Below are 18,284 nucleotides of genomic sequence, written 5' to 3' on the forward strand. Positions count from 1 at the left end.
CCACAAAACAGACCAGAGCAAAGTTAGAACTGTGCATTTGAGAAATGTTTGGATTATTCTGAAGGTTTCTAAATCAGGCGCAGTGTTTCTAGTATTTATAACTGGATCTATGCACTTTTTTTTAGAGAGCACTTAGTGGTTAATGATACATGTTCTAGGTATTTGGTCAATCATAAAAAATTACATATCTTTGAAATTGGTTTCCATTGGTTTCATCAAATGAATAAAACCAGTAGTGATTTCTGTGCCTGGAAGACTACTACCAGGAAAGGTTTTAAACTATCTTCTTGCAAGAAGTACTTTCAGAATACGGGGGGTGTGTCAATCGTTATTACCTGGTAACTATTTTCAACACAAAGACATCTGGTAGTTACTGAGGCAGGCTGGTTCATCTCTAATCCCTACTATCCAACAAGCCACATCATCTGCCTCTAGTCTGTCTGCCACAGTCGCTTTTCCTACTGTCCAGCTAAGAGGAAAAAATTCCGGTGAACTTCTTCATGTACCTCTAAAATCAGTCAAGAGTGAAGGAGAGGTAAATATGTCCATATATTTCTTTTTCTTGTTCTGGTGTATCAGAGAGAACAAGATCACAGTCCTGTGTAAATGTGCTAGGGAACGTAGAAACAGAATTAAACACATGTTCCACTTTCTTTGTGTGCTGAATCACCCTTGTCAGGAGCTTCTTTAGAGATGTAGCAGCGCAATCTGTCATTCACAGAAATGAGCACGTGGAGTGTAAAATGCCATTACTGGAATTTATCAAGAGCAGCTTCCATAACCTGCTATACTGTAAAAATGTTCACATTTTAGTATGCCAACAGAGCTTCAGCACTGATACCTTCAACAACTAGGAAGCACATGGCATATTAAGCTTGTTTCCTCTCAAGTCCACAGTTCAGTTTTAGACACATATGAAGAGAAAACCCAGACATCAACTTCCCAGGTTAAAGAGGGAAGGCCTTTTCTTATGTGACTGAAGGAAATGGACTTGGCAACTTCCCCTTTTTGTTTCTGGGGTTGAACAGCCATCAGAAGATACCCAGAAAGTACTGTGATAGGTCCATAACCATCTGCCCATGAAAAGTACACAGTGTTGGAGTGAGGCCAGGAAAGGGGATTTCATGAGCAAGGTTGTTCAGCCTTTCTCAAAAAAGACATCAGTTCAGGTAATCATACCCTGGATTTCTGTTCAGAGGTTTATCTGATTTTGACCTCCTGTGGCTCCCTAACTTTGAAATAGGTCCTCCTATTTTACTGAGGATATACGATGTAGGAAGCTGAACAAGACGCAGGTCTCCTCAGATATAGATATTTTCTCTCTATTTGTACTCTTTCCCATCTGTGTTATGAATATAAGTTGACAATCTAAATAGTCAAATCAATTCATGCTGGAATTTAGCATAGCAAATAATGGACAGTCTAACTGAAAAAGTTCTATCCAACGTGCAAACTTACTATTAATTATTATTGCTAAATCCCATGAGTTTATTGTAGAGTTTATTGTTAAAAGATAGGATTATTCAAGTTCTAGCTTCTAATGGGAGTTTGGAGGGCAACAGCTGATCCTTGGAAATAAGGTAATGTGCTTCTTCTGGTTCGTTGTACATGAAATAGGAAGGTTCTGCTGACTTTTACAGAAATCTACATTCTCCCTTTGTATACTAATGAAAAGTTTTTAGAAGAAAATACTGAGAGTTCTGTACCTAATACAGATTTCATAAAACTATACATTCTTGGCAAACTAGTTAGATATATTTAACTTATGTGTGCCTAATCTGTATTTTTACAGGATTTCTCTATCCAAGAGTTCTGCTAGCTACATTATTCCATGCAGAAACACATACATCTGGGTGTTAACATTTGTGCAAGATTTGATTGGTTGCATATTTGCCTGTGAATTTATTTTCAGATGTGGGCAAAGAAAATATTATTTCTTAAAGACTATATAAGGAAACAGTTCAAGTCTTCACATGGCATCATATTATTCAGCAGGACATTATCAACCTGCATCACTACATAGCACACAGTAAGTAGCTGTTTATTTAACATATGGCAGGAAACATCTGCTTCATCAAATTCTACAAATAATGATCATTTAAACTTTGCTGCTTCTGTAGTACCTAGAAAAGTTCCCTTTATGATTGAGTGAGGATCACATTATGGGTCTCCAGAGATCAAATAAGACTTCTCAGAAGAAGATGTGCATATGCTTAAGTGTTGAAGGTTACATAATATCAACAAAATCTCAACACCTTTGGAGTCTTGAAAGACTATCCCAAAGGAAACACACACCAGAAACAATATCTTGCACCTCTTTGCTGCTTCTACTGCACTCTAACGGACGTAACCAGAGACATAAATGTTCATCTTATTGTCCCCAAGGAATAGAATCAATTTAAGTGGGTCATAATTAATAATAATGTGACTTGTCTTCCTAAAATGCCTACCTGACACTGAAGAAAAAAGGTTTATGCACTGTTCACAACTCCTTGTGAAAATACTAGCCCCATAATACTGCCAAGATCTGTGCCATCCTAGATGGTCTGCCACTCTGTGTGCCAGATGCCTAATTGGAAGAGGCCTGAGGAAAGTTCATCAAGGCCATTTCAAACTTTTACTTCCATAAACCTCCTTCTACTTCTTATTTCATGGCAAATCCTCTTTCCCCATTACTCTTTCAGAACCCTGATCCAGAGCTCACAGACCTATTGGGATTCACTCCATTAACGTCTGAGTGTTCAGGGTATTTCCCCCACTACACAGCTAAGGTAGGAGACTAGAAAAAGTCTTTCCTAGTCTCTGGACACATGTTACAGGGTTAAATATATTGCACAATTAATGATGGTAAATACAAAGTATCTTGAACAGAATGGGAACAACGTCCATAGGTGTTCTCAAAATTCTGCCAGAGGTGCATCGCTCATCTACATAAAGATTTTTGTCATGGGAGGTTGAAAAACTAAACCAAATCAGTCCCTAATGTCAGGCAAACTATAAACTGTCTAAATACTGAACATAGTCGATGTGCTTTAGATTTATAGTGCACCCTTCTACGTTGGAGTTGGCCACAGCTTATTTGTCCAATATGGATTTTCAGAAGCTTCTGAAGCTGGAGAAAAAGAATACAGCAATTGCCTTTGAAAAGGAGCGTGTGAAAATAGAAAGAGCTCCAACCTCCTTACTCCACTGTCTGTGGCCCTAGGCCACAGAGGATTTTGTGGTGACCACAAGCACAGTCTCCTTGAACTCTTCCTAGCTGAAACCTTCCCCCATGTCATAGCATCCTCATTCATTCTGCAGCTGTGGGGAAGAGAGATGTCTTGTCAGCAAAATTCACACTGTTCCAACTCTCCAGTAGTCTCTCACATAGTTGAAGGTTTCATCTTTTTTAAGATCAGATATCCTTGCAGTCACTCTGAGCTAGCCTCCAGCAATCCCTGGATCATTCTTTATATCTACACCCTCCTCCGGGATGTTGCTGGGACAATTCTTGGTCCTTTTGTTTTGCAGTCTTCATTCTTTTTGCCCTGATCCTTTAAACTAATGGCCCCACCTCTGTCCTCTGTATTCAAATGTCTCAACAGCTTGATCGATTAAGAGAACCATCTTCAGGCACATCCTTCTCCTTGATGTACTCATACCACTCATTCACCACTGCCAGCCTCAAATCTGGCATTCAGTTTGGCACTGAGTACATTTCCTTCCCTTATGTGCACTAAACATGCTCATTACATTGCAGCTTCCACATCATAACTCACATTACTCACCCAATTACACTTCTTTACTTTCTTCTCTTCTTGGAAGCTGAAGTTCACTTTATGATGACTATAAGGCCCAGTTCTCAGACTTCAGCGCATGCCAAATACTGCTGCTAACATCTTTTTACCTAAAAATAAACATGAACACCCTCACACACACAGCTGTATTTGTTTCAGAATGTTGATCAGGAAAAAAAAAAGGAAAAAAAAGGAGAAAAAAATTCCTTTTGTTCTGTAAAATTCTTCCGGGACTTGGTTCAGCTTACCTCATGTTCTGTTCCTTTCTTCCATCAACTCTCTTATGTAACTGAAGTGAAAAAGACCTCATAATTAAGGTAGTGTTTACCAGGTAATATCACTTTGACGTGGTTGTCTTACTCTTTAAGAAAAGGTTTGGATTTAAAGAAATTGCAATCTGTTTTTCCATTAATTAAAATTAAACAAATGTTAATTAAACCAGCTAGACGTATATAAATACACATAAATTTCTGCATGTGTGTGTGTATTCACACACTTTAACGATTAATATCCTGAGTGTTTTCTGACTCTATCAGGTAGCACATATACAAAAATTGAGAGGCAGAATCCCATTTTGCAGCTCCCTGTCACTCAATGAAATCTTCAGCCCTATGCCTAGTATTGGCTTCCTCTGTAACTTATGGTGAGAATGAAACAACTAAAAATTACTTCAGCACTGATTAAAGTCTGTTAGAAGAAGGAAGAATTACTGAGTCTCAAGAAGGTGGGAAGCTAAGTCCCATCCTGCAAAGATGTTTGAACTATGAACCTATTGCTAAATAAATGACAGCTGGGAACCCTTCTCTGCTCCTGGGGCTAAGTGGCATTTGTCACTAGATCTTTGGGTCTTTGGGTGTCTCTCTAGTTCAAAAAATAACAATTTCTTGTTCTGAGTATCAGAGATAATATAAGGAATGCATCATAAATTGTTCACGGGATATTTTCATAACATGAAGCCAAAGGAGGGAGTGGACTGAGAGCATGGAAGGGTTCCTGGGACTGCAAAAACTTCTGGAAGAGTGTCGGAGGATGAGAACAGTGCAGGACAGAGGGAGTCAAACCAGGTGTCATCTAGTACAGCCAAAATTGTGCCTGGGTGCATGATAGCAGCCAAATGGGGTGCTTGAGCTCATGCCCCTTCCTTGCACTACATAGTAGCAGTGTTTACTATCATTACTACTTCCAGTGTAGATGATGTGCCCTTATGCACCTTACCATGCACACATGACTGGGCTGTTGGAGGAAACGAGATGTGGGTATGGTACCCCAGCAGCAGATTGTTTCTTAACCAGAACAGTAGAGAGTCTTGCCTGCTGAAGTGACTTAACTGACTGAAACCAATTCAATGTTTGCTGGATTGGCCTTTTCTACATTTTAAATAAGTAATGAAGTCAACCTTAGTCTAGTAATAAAGTTCTTGTTTGTAAGGAGAATAAAACTGGGGGGGGGGGAAAGTAATGAAAAGGGATACCAGGTTTTTCTCTGGGAAGTAAATGGCCCCCAGCATATTTGAGCTGATTCAAGAACCTGTGAAATAAAGAGGACATCAAAGGACAGAGACAGAAGTAAGCCAGGAAACAATCCACAGAGGAAAGTACAGAATGTTGTCCCAAGTTCAGAAGTAGCAAATTTTCCACAGGAAAGTCGATCAGCTTTGAACTGATGTTAAATTATCTAAATTATCTAGTTTTCCACAAAGCTTTTCCTGTAGTTTTGATCTATACACAAAGCTTCTCAGAGAATTGTAAGACATGGCAAGCAACTAAATTGCATTTCCTAGTTTTTGCAAATAAGGCAATTTACTTATTTTACTAAAACTATTGAGAGTTAAAACAAACTGAATGCATTCAGAAATGTTATGAAGTTTCCCTTACAACAAATAATTGCTTTAATTTTAATTGATATTGTCTTGTTTGTTTTTCTTTATTTCCAATGGCAAATCATAGCAAATATTTAAAAAGAAAAAAAGTCCCCAAACCAGAACGAATTCCAGCAAAGTTCATCACTGTTTGATATTAACAGTGTTATTTGCTAATACTACACTACATTTCAGCTTGCATCTGTCTTGCAGAATTTAAACAATTGATGTGTTTATGGGCATACTGCACTTGCATACACCATGGAAGAACTTACACAAACTCTTTTTATAGTAAAGGGGCAGAAAAAATCTACATATCCGTATATAGTGCTTGCTCTCTAAATGTTGACAAGGATACCTGTGCCTGGGGCCCTTGGTTGTTTTAGGGACTGCACTGTCTTCTCTTTCCATATACAGAAGAGGAAGGGAGCCCCAAAGTCCTCGTGTACCATTATGCACCAGCAAGGGGACATCAGTTCCGCTCACTTGCAGGTAGGTAGGCTAGTTGGTGGCTGTTACTAAGACATGGTGATAACCTATATGAATCACCTTCGACAGACTGGGAGAGACCTTATCAGGCTGGATCTATCCGGAAGACTAAAGGACGTTAAGGACGAGCCTTGTTTTCTCTCAGCAACGATGGGAGCTGAGTATTAGAGCCCTCTAGTGAGGTTTCTCGGAGTGGATCCCCGCCTGCAGCCCGTGGGGCCGAAGGAGTAGGTTTCCTTCCTGGGGGGGAACCGAAATTCCCTCTCGAGCTGCAGGGGGCGGCCGGCGGTTTGCTCCCCTTTAGGAAAAGCTCCTGGCGGGAGCGCGGGCTCACCTGCGCCGCCGCCTCCTGAGCAATGTCCCTACTCCGAGACCCCCCCAGCCGCTGCCGCTGAGCGAAGGGGATCTGCGCTTGGCGCCCAGCCCCCGGCGAGCATCCCGCACCCACGGAGCGGCAGCACTATGGCAGAGCCCCCGAAGCTGTCAGCTGCCTGGAGAGGGAAGGCAGGAGAGAAGGGAGGGCAGCCTATTCCTAAAAATACTCCCCGGTCAAATCCCCGTGAGCCAGGGATGGAGATGGTAACAGAAATGCCCTGAATCGGTAGGAACAGTGAACAATCTTCGTGCTTTCCTCATCATCTTGGAATAATCAGTGGAATTAACTGAGGTCGAGGAAACAGGCTCTTGGGTTAGTTGTGGGAGGCTATGAGAATAGGGGGCAGCCATTAAAAGAAACCTGATCGCTATTCATCAACTCGGAAGAGGGGAAAGGAGGAGGGGAAAAAAAAAAAAAAGACCTTCGTGGCTGAAGCTCATACCAACCTGGTCTATCTCTGATCAAGAAGACCCCTGGAAACAAAAAGTTTACAAATATTGTCAAATTGATGCTTGTAGTGTGATTTAAGTTGTCACTCCCGCAGAAGCCCACCCGAAGTTTAGATTCAATACCTTGCATTTCTGGCTAGTTATTACAAATCCCCTAAGGCAGAAAGCTCTCTCTCTTTTCTTATTTTAACCATATGTGCCTTTTGTTGTTGTTGTTGTCTTGTCTGTAAGCTGTACACTGTCTGCTGAGAGAGTCCCCTTCTGCCGCAGAGCATCTGAGGCGATCCCCACAGCCGGGAGCGGGGCGGGGGTTGGGTGGACACCGGCCCGGGCCCCCCTCTTCACTCTCCCCAGTCAACCCCCCAGCGGGCTGTGCCCTCCGCAGGATCTGAGTTTGGCTGTGGGCCATGGAGGGGGGATACCCCAAATAAATACCAATGCTGAGAGCAACGGCCGGGGAACTGTTGATAGCAGAAGTGAGTGAAAATTCTAAGCCCCTAGCCCGAGATTGAGAAGGGGTAATATAAAAGTAATCAGGACCGGCCGCAGTCGGCTGGGGGGCTATCGTGTTTCGTGGGGAGCGCGGGAGGTTACAGCGCCTTGAGCCGGGGACAGTGCCGCCCCCGGAGTCCCATTTCACCGAGGGGCGGCAGGGAGGCGGGGGCGGGAAGGTCCACCGAGGCCAACTCAGTCGCGTTGCATCAGTCCCCTATCTCCTAATTAATACATTTCTTTCGAAGATGTTATTCGAGCATCTCAGGTCCAGCCGGCGGGGAAACCTCTTCGTGATATAGAGGAGCGGCAGAGCTGCGGGCTCGGGAAGCGGGGACGCTCCCTGCGTCAGAGACTCCGCTCCCGCCGGCGCCCAGCCGGGTCTCCCCTGTCCACAGCACCCCGCTCCCCGCCCCGCAGCCCAACAACGTTCTCTTTCAAGCGGATTTTGTTAGCATAATCGAGTTACCCGCTACATATCTGAAATCCTTGACCGGTCCCCTTGAGGAACGGCGCATTGCGCGCAGCAAAAGCTTTGAATTATTCCTTTCGCCCTAAATCAAGGAACAACAAGCAATTGTTGTTTGTCTTAATTTAGTTATGTGCAGTGATCCTCCGCCGTGCTTTCTTTTTTTCATTCGGGACAGGATCTTAGTGCCATCTCTGATGGGATAGACTCGGGTTTTAAACAAAAAGCAAAAATAAATAAAAGTGTGAATAAATAACGGGAGGGCGGGAGGAACAACCCTCGGATCCGGGTTGCAAAACTGCCTCCGAGAATCCTGGGCGAGCTTTGGCTGCCTGAAGAATCCCTAGTCTCACCACGGAGAAATGTGTGGTCCCGGTGAAACTCGCTGAGCCCCCGGGTTGGGGGGTGTGGGGCAGGTAGGCCTGATATCCTGGCAAAGGTCACTATGATTCATTAAAAGAAAAAAAAAAAAAAAGCAACCTAGCTGGAGTAGCAATTTAATTGCGGCAGGCCTTCGGTCTCGGTAAACCCCACCAGTTTTAAGGGGAAAGCATATTGCAGCCCCGCCAAAAGTAAAGAAAAACATTAAAAAAAAAAAAGGAAGAAGAAGAAGAAGAAAGAAAGAAACGAAAAGTTGGAGTTGTTGTCTGTCATTTTGTAGCTCTCGCTACAGTCCTCGCCATCTGCGAGGAAGATGTGATTCTTTCTGGCATGTGAAGGTTGCGGGGTTTATCATTTGTTAGCTACCCCTGCCGATACAAGCGCCCTCAGAGGGGCCCCGTGTCCCTGCCCTGCCCACGCCGGGAGCCGAGGCCGGCCGGCAGGAGCGCGCGTGTCCACAGCCCTGGGAGAATGGGTGACAGGTTTGTCCCGAGCCCCGCGAGGAGCTGAGCGGCTCGGTAAAAAGGGTAAGGGGTTCCGCTAAGGCAGTGGTCATGGGGGCTGGCGGAAAAGTGCAAGGCAGGAGTTTGAGTGAATCAGCTCCTGTCTTTAGTGGTGTCTTTAATGGGAACCATGCAGGCCTGCAGCCTTCCGCACAGGCTGCTATCTACGAGGAAACGGTGAAGGTATAGCCGAGAAGGTGATTTCCAGATAACTGCAGCGCTACCTTTGCACTCAGTCGTGGGCACTAAGCAGTTACGTGCAATGAAAGGCTCCTCTGAAGGGACATGGCCGCCTTCACCCCGTTCCTCAGACAGTCTGTATCCCAGTTAATGAAAGGAGCTTTGCGATAAAAACGGCCTTTTTATTTCACTCATACTTCACAATGATGTTGGTACTGACGGTCTCGCACGCTGCTGCGTGTGCGGCAGTGACTGCTCGGAGGGGTGAGACGCTTGCCCGGTGGGCCCTGGGCAAAGTGGCAGTCGGGGCCGGGGCCGGGATGATACCCGCCTTTTGGGTCGCCTCAAATAAAACCTTCCACAGCAGCTAAACTGGAGACAGCCGGCAGCAGCTAAGTGAAACGATCCCGTCGGACCGGGAGCAAACGTGAGCAGGCGATTCGCGACTCCTGCTTTGAAATATAATGGCAGCGAACGAGCTCCTTAGCAAATACCCAAAAAAGCTCCTCGCCCGATCGCCTGTTTCCCTCGCCAGGCACTACAATGTCATTCGCCCCGTGCCGCGGCTTCGCTGCCAGAATCTGTTCTGTCTACTTGCATGTACGGGAAAGTTTTTTTGTTTCAGAAAGTTAAAAGCAGTTATACAGAATTTGGATCCAGATGTCACTAATTTGCAATTGCTCTAGGACGCAAACTGATACAGGGTGCCCGGGAAGGGGGTAGCCCTGCCTCTGCCCAGCTCTCTGGGAAGTGAACTTACGCTACATGCAAGCCGCAGCGTAAAGTGAAAGCGCCTACGGAGAAGCTGGCGTGTAGATTCTGTACTCACATTTTAGGGTGCTAAGAAGACTCTCAGATCTAAATCCACGCAACAGGTTTTGACATCTCCTTTCCGGCTAGGGCGAACAGCTGCTCCCGTTCAGATTCAACCACTGAGGTTGTGAGATGGAAGGAGAGGAAGAGCAGGCAGGTATATCCCTAATAAGCGTGGGGCGACCGAGCATGGTAGCGGGGAGGTGGGAGACGCAAATCAGACCTCTCTAGCACTTTTTTGTATTTCCACGGTCCCCATTATGGGAGGGAGCAGAAGGCACACGGTGTGTGTACGCAGAGGTCGGGAATGGGAGAAAGGATTTGTGTTTCTCTCCCGTTTCTGCTCAGAATAACATTTGAAGAGGATCGGTTGCCCTTCCCGTCACTGTGCGCTACGGCTGCGAACTATCCAGCCGCTTAGGTTGTCTAGGAAGCGCTGGGATCGGGATGCTTTCGTTTACAAACAAGCACAGCTTGAATTCTGTAGAGATCGGCCGGAATAGAGGCACTAAGCAGTCGAGAGCTCATTTTATAAAGGGACGAAGGGAAAATCATGCAAGGGGGCTTTACCGAACCATCACCAACATCCCCAATTTTGTTTTAAACGAATTTGGCTTGTTTCTTTCTCGCCCTGAAAAAGAAGCCTCTATTTTGCGTCCCTGGGGGATCCAGGGCGGGAACCGCCCGCTTGACACTGTTTCGTTGTGGCAGCACTCCGGAAAAGCCCGAACGGACAGGTAGGTGAACGCGTAGCTTCCACAGTGGAATGCGCTCGAGAAAGTACAGACATACGCCGCTGATATGCACAGGCGTCCGGACATGGTGAGAGCTGGACGCGGGCTGATCCGTCGCCCCCCTACCCCGCCCTCTTCCTCCTCCTCCTCCTCCTCCTGCCTCCCTCCCCCGCCACATTTCCACTGGCCGCAGCCCTGGCGCGGCTTCTCGCCGGGAGCCGCCGCCGCCGGGAGCCGCTGGGCTGCGCGCCGGCCACCCCAGCCTCGCCTTCCCACGGGACGGCCGCTGCGCCCGCCCGGGCCGGCACGGAGGCTCCGTCCATCGGCCGCGGAGGCTCAGGCTGCGAGGCGGGAAGCCGCAGCCCGTTCTCTTGTGACTTCGCTAAATCCCTGACGCGCCGGGGCGGCTAAAAAGGTACCGTGGCAGGAACCCACAATTGCAGAGACCTCTCCTGTCAGGGCTGCAAATAGCGTAGAAAGAGCTTGTGGGATTAATTATTATTTCTCCGCAAAAGGAGTACATTACAGGCCATGGAAACTGCCCTGAGTTTGTGGTCGGGAGGCTCCTCCCGAGTGCCCTCACCTGGGCGAGCCCCGACGCCAGCCTCTGCCCCGGCGGCCCCGTCCGGCCGCGCAGCTCAAGCGCCGCTCCCGAGGAAGCACCGCGGCTCCCTTCACCCGCTCATCGCACCCGCTCCCTCGACCTTCCAGCTTGCACAACTTTCTCCCTCGCCTTTCACTTTTGTGTAGATCGAAAGGGATGTGAAAGGATACGGATCCCTACCCCGCAGAGTCAGTAAACTTAAAACTCGGTGTGTAATGGGCACGTGTGGGTGATAAAGGGTCCGCCTAATCAAGCGAAGTGCCTCTGACTTTTACACTTTTACACGTATTCCTCTCCTGGATGAAACGCCCCGACACGCTCCTGGAAATCGAGTATAAATAAATGTCCGGCGTCCAGTGATCACAAATGCCAGCGCCCTGCACGCCAGAGCGTGGTGGGGCACGGTCGGCGATTCATGGAGAGGCAATCCCGTATCATCATGCCTTCTCCTCGCTCCCGGGCAGGTACGACCAGCGTGTAATGGGATCCCAGGTCACGAACAGGGTCTCCATTGTACATGAGAGGCCCCTTCCCTATAAAACTCTCCGACAGCGGTTACTGGGCTCTGGGGAGGGGGGCTAAGCGAAAGCATTTAGGAAGAAATTTTTCTGCAAGGGCTTGAGACGGGCTTTTCTCCCCATCGCAGCCGCGGGTGCCGATGACGGCAGAGCCCGAGGTCCTGAGCGGCGGGGTCGGGATGGGGCTGCGGGATCCAGACGGGGCGGCGGGGTCGGGACAGGACTGCGGGATCCAGACGGGGCGGCGGGGCCTGGCCGGGGCGGCGGCTCCGTCCCACCGCGCCGCAGCGCCCTGCGGCGAGAAGCAGGGGCCCGGGCTCCGCGCTCCGGCGCTCCCCCTCTCCCCCGACGGGCGCCTGCAGCGTCAATCACGGCGGAAATTTCTCTCTCGCTAGCTAATATCTCAGCTCGCAGGGCCGCCTCTGAGTGGATCTGAGCAATCTGTCAACCCAGCCGGGGAGCCACCTCAAAACAGATCGGGTTACCCCTGATTGACAGCGTCACCATGGCAAATAATTTGACTAAAACTATTGTCTTCTGCTGGCAGTCCCCGGGTCAGATAACCGGACCAATCACAGCGCGGATAATCACTTTTCATGCCAGCTTAGAATAATATTATTAAAAAAAAAAAAAAAAGCGAGAGAGAGAGAAAGAAAGGGGGGAAAACTCCGAGAGGGAGAGGAGCGAGGGAGCAGGGCTTTACCACTATATTATGTGGGATCTGGCCGTGGGGGTTGGGGGGGAAACAGGGAGATCCCAAACCGTCGGCCGAGGGGGGGGGGGGTGTGAGAGCCGCGGCCGCTGCGAGCGCTGCAGATAGGAGACAAAAGAGGCACGAAGTTACTCTCGCAACTTGGACTTACAAAAAGGAGGCGGCGGCCAGGGGAAAAGCCGCCCGCGCTCGGGCTCTCGAGACTTTTTTCGTCGCTCTTCGCCTTTTTTCCCCGGCTCCCGCGACCGCCCCGGGGCCGGGCGCCGCCGATGGCCGCGGCCCCCCGTGCCCGGCCGTGACGCCCGAGCGGGCCCCGCCGGGCGCCACCGCCCCGGGGCCGACCCCGCATGCCGGGCGCTGCCCGTCGCCCCGCGCCGCTCCCCTCTATGAGGCCATAGGGCGCGCGGCGGGGCAGGGCTCACCATGTCGATGCTCCCGACTTTTGGCTTCACCCAAGAGCAAGTGGCCTGCGTCTGCGAGGTGCTCCAGCAAGGCGGCAACATCGAGCGGCTGGGGCGGTTCCTCTGGTCCCTCCCTGCCTGCGAGCACCTCCACAAGAACGAGAGCGTCCTGAAGGCCAAGGCGGTGGTGGCTTTCCACCGGGGCAACTTCCGCGAGCTCTACAAGATTCTAGAGAGCCACCAGTTCTCGGCACACAACCACCCCAAGCTGCAGCAGCTCTGGCTGAAGGCGCACTACATCGAGGCGGAGAAGCTCCGGGGGCGACCCCTAGGGGCGGTGGGCAAGTACCGGGTGCGCCGCAAGTTCCCGCTGCCCCGCTCCATCTGGGACGGCGAGGAGACAAGCTACTGCTTCAAGGAGAAGAGCCGCAGCGTCCTCCGCGAGTGGTACGCCCACAACCCCTACCCGTCTCCCCGCGAGAAGCGGGAGCTGGCCGAGGCCACCGGCCTCACCACCACCCAGGTCAGCAACTGGTTCAAGAACCGCCGGCAGCGGGACCGCGCCGCCGAGGCCAAGGAAAGGTACGGCTCCCCACGGCTTCCCCTGTTCTCGCGGCTGCCCGACCCCGCCGCTCGCCCCGCGCCTCCCGCTCTGCCCCGGCCCCGGCTGCGGGAGGCCCACCGGGTGGGGACGGGCTGTCCGCCGCGGGGGCGCCCAAAGAGCCAGCGGCGAACGAGCTGGGCTCTCGGCGAGGGCTTCTGTCCGCCGAAAGTAGCCCCGGGAGAGGCGGCCGAGACCCCTTCCCCGCCGACACCCCATTCCCCGCACAGCCGGCGCGGCGGCCCTAGGGCAGCCTCTGTTGTTGGGGTCGGTCCCCACGGCCAGCGACGACTCTTGGTAAAGCAACGCGGCCGCCGGCCCTCCGGGGAAACCCGGAGTGAAGCCCAGCCGGGCGCCGTGGCCGGAGGTGCATGTGGAAGTCCGCGGCCCGTCGGGACAGGCGGGCGGCGGCGGGGCCCAAGGGCAAGGGCTCCGCGCCCCATACAGCTCAGAGCGTGTCCTGGAGGGTTACTTCGGTGCAGAAAGAGAAAGCCGGGGGGCAGAGGGAAACACATAGGTCTGAACGCGTTTAGCAAATATGTCCAGTGCCGTCGGCTCCTGGCGTGCGGCGGGAGACCTGGACAAGGACTAAGCAGAGCAACTTCTTGCCTCGCTCGTGACATTGCAGTTCTTATTCCCTACTCAGTAAGGTGTTCATGAACGCATGTCAGTAGGTGTATGTTCTTAGGACGAACATGATTCTGTGACTGTGCTTTTCACGTAAAATAGAGTGAAGGGACTATTAATTGCCGGGCAGAGGTTAATGCCTACATCCTTGAGTATTCAAGATGACTGAAAAGTCATCAGCAGTCCCTGTGCCTTAGGAAGACGCAAAGGTTCGAAGAAGCAAAAAGGGTCCTCCAACTGCATTCACTAGTTCGCTGAATTGCCCAGTCCGTACGGAAATGATCGTATGACCTGCGCGGTCAACTAATAGATCAGAAATCTCCTGTAGATCCTTGCCTCTGAGGTAACTTCTATCTTTCGAGACTCTCTGCCTACCGTGTTTTGGAAACGGGCAGCGCCGTGGCCGCGCAGCTGTGCAGCCCGGTAGGTTCGGGCACAGATTTACTCTATTCATTTCACGAAACGGTGCTAGCGCTTTAATTTTACTTCAAATCCTCACAAGTGTTGGTTTTACGAGATGTTAGAGATCCTTTTTATTGCTGATAGCAGGGACTCACCCTCAAATATCCAAAGGAAATGAAGGTTACACTTATTCCATTCCTTTTTTTTTCTTCCCGCGGAATCAAATTTTAAAGGTCTCCAGAGACAAATAAGATTTTTGACATTGAAAAATACACTCAACCTAATATTACAGTCCAGGCGTTGGAAAACAGACCGTTCATGGGATTGCCATTCACTCAAGGAAACTTGTTCAAACAGAGCTTTCTTGTCTATTTTTATTTTTTTGGCACTAAGTGTCTCCAGCCACATCCTGCAGCCCTTAGTGAGGAAAAACCGTCAGTGCAATGGCTTAACTTCTCCAAATCCTGCAGGATAGGGCCCCTCTGCCAGATAGTGTGTTTCAAAACTTCCTCAGAAGCTTTTAAATAGACTTGCATTGCCTTCAGTATTTCAGGCAGGACTGTGCCTAAAGTATTTCTTCGAGGGCAATGTCTAAAGGCCGCGTAAGCCTTGAAGGGACCCCAACTTGCTGCTCTCATTTCGGAAAAAGATATAGATATATAAATATATAGATGTATCTGCAAGGGGTTGGCCAGCCTCCAGCGTTTTCTCAGTATTTACCCGCTGATGAATTTCGAAACTACGTCCTGCCTTTCCGAGCCTTTGTCGGTAGGCACACCGGCGGTGCCGACTATCCCCGCCGCGGAGCCGTGCGAGGGGCCACCCTGGCTGCGCCCACCGCCGTCCAAGTGGGGATGGAGGGGTAGCGGCGACCGTGCGGAGCATTTCCTAAGAGGGCCGAGTTAACTCTGTTCGTTTGCCTTATCTTCCATATTGGGCTATATTTTGAGCTTTAGGCTCAGGGTGAGGCGGGAAAAAAACACGTCTTAAGCAAAAGACTTTTCCTCCTGATGTGAGCCCGGGAGGCTATTCTGCTGCACGGAGCCATTCTGCCTGGAGTTCGCCGGACTTTGGCCTTCCCAGGAGAAATCATGGCCAAATTTCTCTTCAGATCCTAGAGCAGTTTTAAAGTTAAAAAGTACTTTTTTTTTTTTAATGTCTTCCTCCCTTCCCTTCCGCCTCCCTCCTCGTGCTGTGCAAACTCTTTGGACGCAGAAAATTACGTTTTGGCAAAGTGACACTTTCCACTGGGCTAGTGGGAGACTGTTTACAAGCTCAGCGGACCTTAGACCTTAGTGCCAGATGAAGAGACCTTGGAGGTTTGCAGAGTTTTCAAACCTATTGTTTTTGCACTCCCCTCCGCTCGCTGCTCCCCAGAGCCAGCTCCCCGCCGCCCCCGCTCCAGCGGTGTGCGCCCCGGAGCCATGGCCACCCGGTGATTTCCCTCCCTCTTTTGTGTTTCCTATAGGGAAAACAACGAGAATTCCAACTCCAACAGCCACAACCCGCTTTCGGCGTCAATGAACGGGAATAAGACAGTTTTGGGGAGCTCAGAGGACGAGAAGACGCCGTCAGGGACCCCGGATCACACCTCCTCCAGCCCCGCGTTGCTGCTTAGCTCCAACCCCGGGCTGCAGCCCCTGCACGGCCTGGGCCACCCGCAGGGCCCCAGCGCCATCCCCGTGCCCAGCGCCGACCCCATGCACCACCACAGCTTGCAGGACTCCATCCTCAACCCCATGTCATCTAACCTGGTAGATCTGGGCTCTTAAAACAGTGTACATGCTCCCTCCTTGGCACCAGCCCTCCTTTACTCTATTTTTTTTCCTTTTTTTTCTTTCCTTTTTTTTCTCCCCCCTTCATCTTACCAGAGACTTTGAAAGAGATGACAAACACCTTAGTGGATGTGTTGTGCCCTTTGGCAGAAGGCTGGCTGCAGGTTTGCAAGGTAGCAGACTCAACTGTGGGCAGTGATGTTGTGAAAAGCCTTAAGAGTTGTTTACGGGGGTCTCAGGACTGTAATGACTATTGGACAGGAGCTGTGATTTTTCACGGCAGGCTGTAAGGGGATCGGTTTAGCAGCTCTTTCCAGCCTTAATTTCACGAATCTCTCAGTGGTGTCACTCGATCGGGCCGGTCTGTGTGGGAAGAGGCACAATGTAATATTTTTTTGGGGGGTGTGGGGAGGAAAGTGGAACGCAAGGCTGCTGTTGTCATGCCTGTTTGGAAGTTACACATCTCTCCCGTTATTCTATTGTAGCTATGTATCCGTGGCAGGTGTATGATGTACAATTTCAACTAAGAATACAAAAGTTGTAGTCAAGTTATAGCAGCAACACGCGCTCTAGGCAGACTCTGTAACCTTCTTGTAGCTGATGCTATGCAGAGAGACAGCTTCTTTGGCCTTGTCCATGTGGTGCTTTAGCCATTTGCTGTGTGGAAAAGGAAGTGGTGGCCCGGCTCTGGCCCGGAGGAAGGCAGAGACAGAATTCCCCCCTCTGTGTGCAAAGTGGGCAGGAGCTGGCTTTAAAAGGAAAAGAGGAATTGCTGCTCAAGTTTAGACCTAAACGACAGTATCAACCACAAGTCACTCACCTTAGTTTTGTTTCTTGTTTATATTATGTGAATACATTCTTTGGAAAATATTTCTGCTTTTATTTTATAATAAAAATTAGAAATCTAACTCGGCGTACGGTTGCTTCACTCGCCCGCGGGGTGTTTTCGGGCTCAGTCCTGAGCGGAACAGAGCGGGCGTTCTGGTGGGGGACGCCGGGGAAGGCGGTGTCGGGTGTTCAGACCCCGCAACGTGCCCATTTGGGGTGACCCGCGGAGCAACGCCCGGGCGCTTTGCTCCGGGGAAGCGGCGTGCGCCGGTGAGAGTTGAAGTCGCCCTGCGGGAGCGGGGAGCTGAGGGGTCGGAGAAGGACGGGCCGTGCGGGCCCTGAGGGAAAAGTAGAGGTCAGCCACCTGCTCCACGGAGGGCAAGGCCGTGCAGGCTGCGGGCTTTTCCGCTCGGTGTCCGCTGGCTCCGGCAGAAAGCCTACCCCCCCGCCACCCTCTCCCCACCTCGCTTCAAGGGCAGGTGGGCAAACCATGTGCGGCCAGACCCTGCTCCGCAGTTCAGCACGGCTGGGCTGCAAATGCCTTTCCAGTGTCTGCAGGAGTGATGCTGGGAAAGGGATTGCTCTATTCCTCTCCTTTTTCTTTCTTTATTTTTAATTTCCTTTTCTGTAAGCACCGGCTGGCAAAAGAGACAGGCAAGTTGCTTGTCAGTTTGCCCCATTAAAAGATAAGAAGTCAGAGTGATTTCAATGCATCTTGCACCCTCGCTGCCACCTCTTTGCTAGAAGCCGAATGTCTTATGTCATCTGCTTAAAATGTTCCTCAGAGCTTGCAAAGGGTTTTATACTTTCCTTCTTTTTTTCTTCTTTAAAATGATTTTCTTGTAAAAAATAAACCGAGAAAACGATATGGCTTCAGGCGGGATAGAAATATGTGTAGTTCAGCAAAGATTGTGTCCAGGTTTCAGACGCTGGCTGAAATTTCAGTCAGTGGGAGTACTGTGCGGGCAACGTCCTAATTTGATATAATCTGAGTCTGGATTAGCGCCTCTGTGCGTTTGTGGGTGTCCGCTAAAAGCACGTTTCTCTGAGGTACCGTTAAAAGTCTATAGAAGGGAATGTATGGATGTCAGTAAGGGGGAGGTTCGGCCTCCGGAAAAAAGTTTGCCCTCACTCGCGGCTACAAATCCAGTGTTCTCGTTAAGCTGGGGTGCAGCGGGATACGGTCCTGTATCAGAGGCAATGTGGTATATTCAGGCTTATGTGTCCCCTGTTTCTGCTCTTTGGGGTCATTTTTCAGTGGCGAAGATGATGTGGCTGTTGTCTGTGCTGTAG

The 18,284-nt window shown here is 49.9% G+C and overlaps 1 protein-coding gene and 1 long non-coding RNA gene across 2 annotated transcripts; one reads left to right on the forward strand and one right to left on the reverse strand.

Moving 5' to 3' along the window:
• Nucleotides 1–9,259: 9,259 nt before the first annotated feature.
• Nucleotides 9,260–12,862, reverse strand: LOC113966863. The gene is made up of 3 exons (XR_003533984.1): nucleotides 12,780–12,862; nucleotides 9,806–9,908; nucleotides 9,260–9,425 (listed from the first exon to the last, which is right to left on the reverse strand). It is a non-coding gene; the product is annotated as an uncharacterized LOC113966863 (long non-coding RNA).
• On the forward strand, nucleotides 12,710–17,068 carry SIX2 (SIX homeobox 2). The gene is made up of 2 exons (XM_027681939.1): nucleotides 12,710–13,340; nucleotides 15,857–17,068. The coding sequence occupies exons 1-2, from the start codon at nucleotides 12,781–12,783 to the stop codon at nucleotides 16,158–16,160; spliced, it is 864 nt and encodes a 287-aa protein (XP_027537740.1). The 5' UTR covers nucleotides 12,710–12,780; the 3' UTR covers nucleotides 16,161–17,068.
• Nucleotides 17,069–18,284: the final 1,216 nt, after the last annotated feature.

Source organism: Neopelma chrysocephalum, unplaced genomic scaffold, assembly GCF_003984885.1.
Source record: "Neopelma chrysocephalum unplaced genomic scaffold, ASM398488v2 Primary Assembly neopelma1_61b, whole genome shotgun sequence".
In the NCBI taxonomy this organism is placed as follows: Eukaryota; Metazoa; Chordata; class Aves; order Passeriformes; family Pipridae; genus Neopelma; species Neopelma chrysocephalum.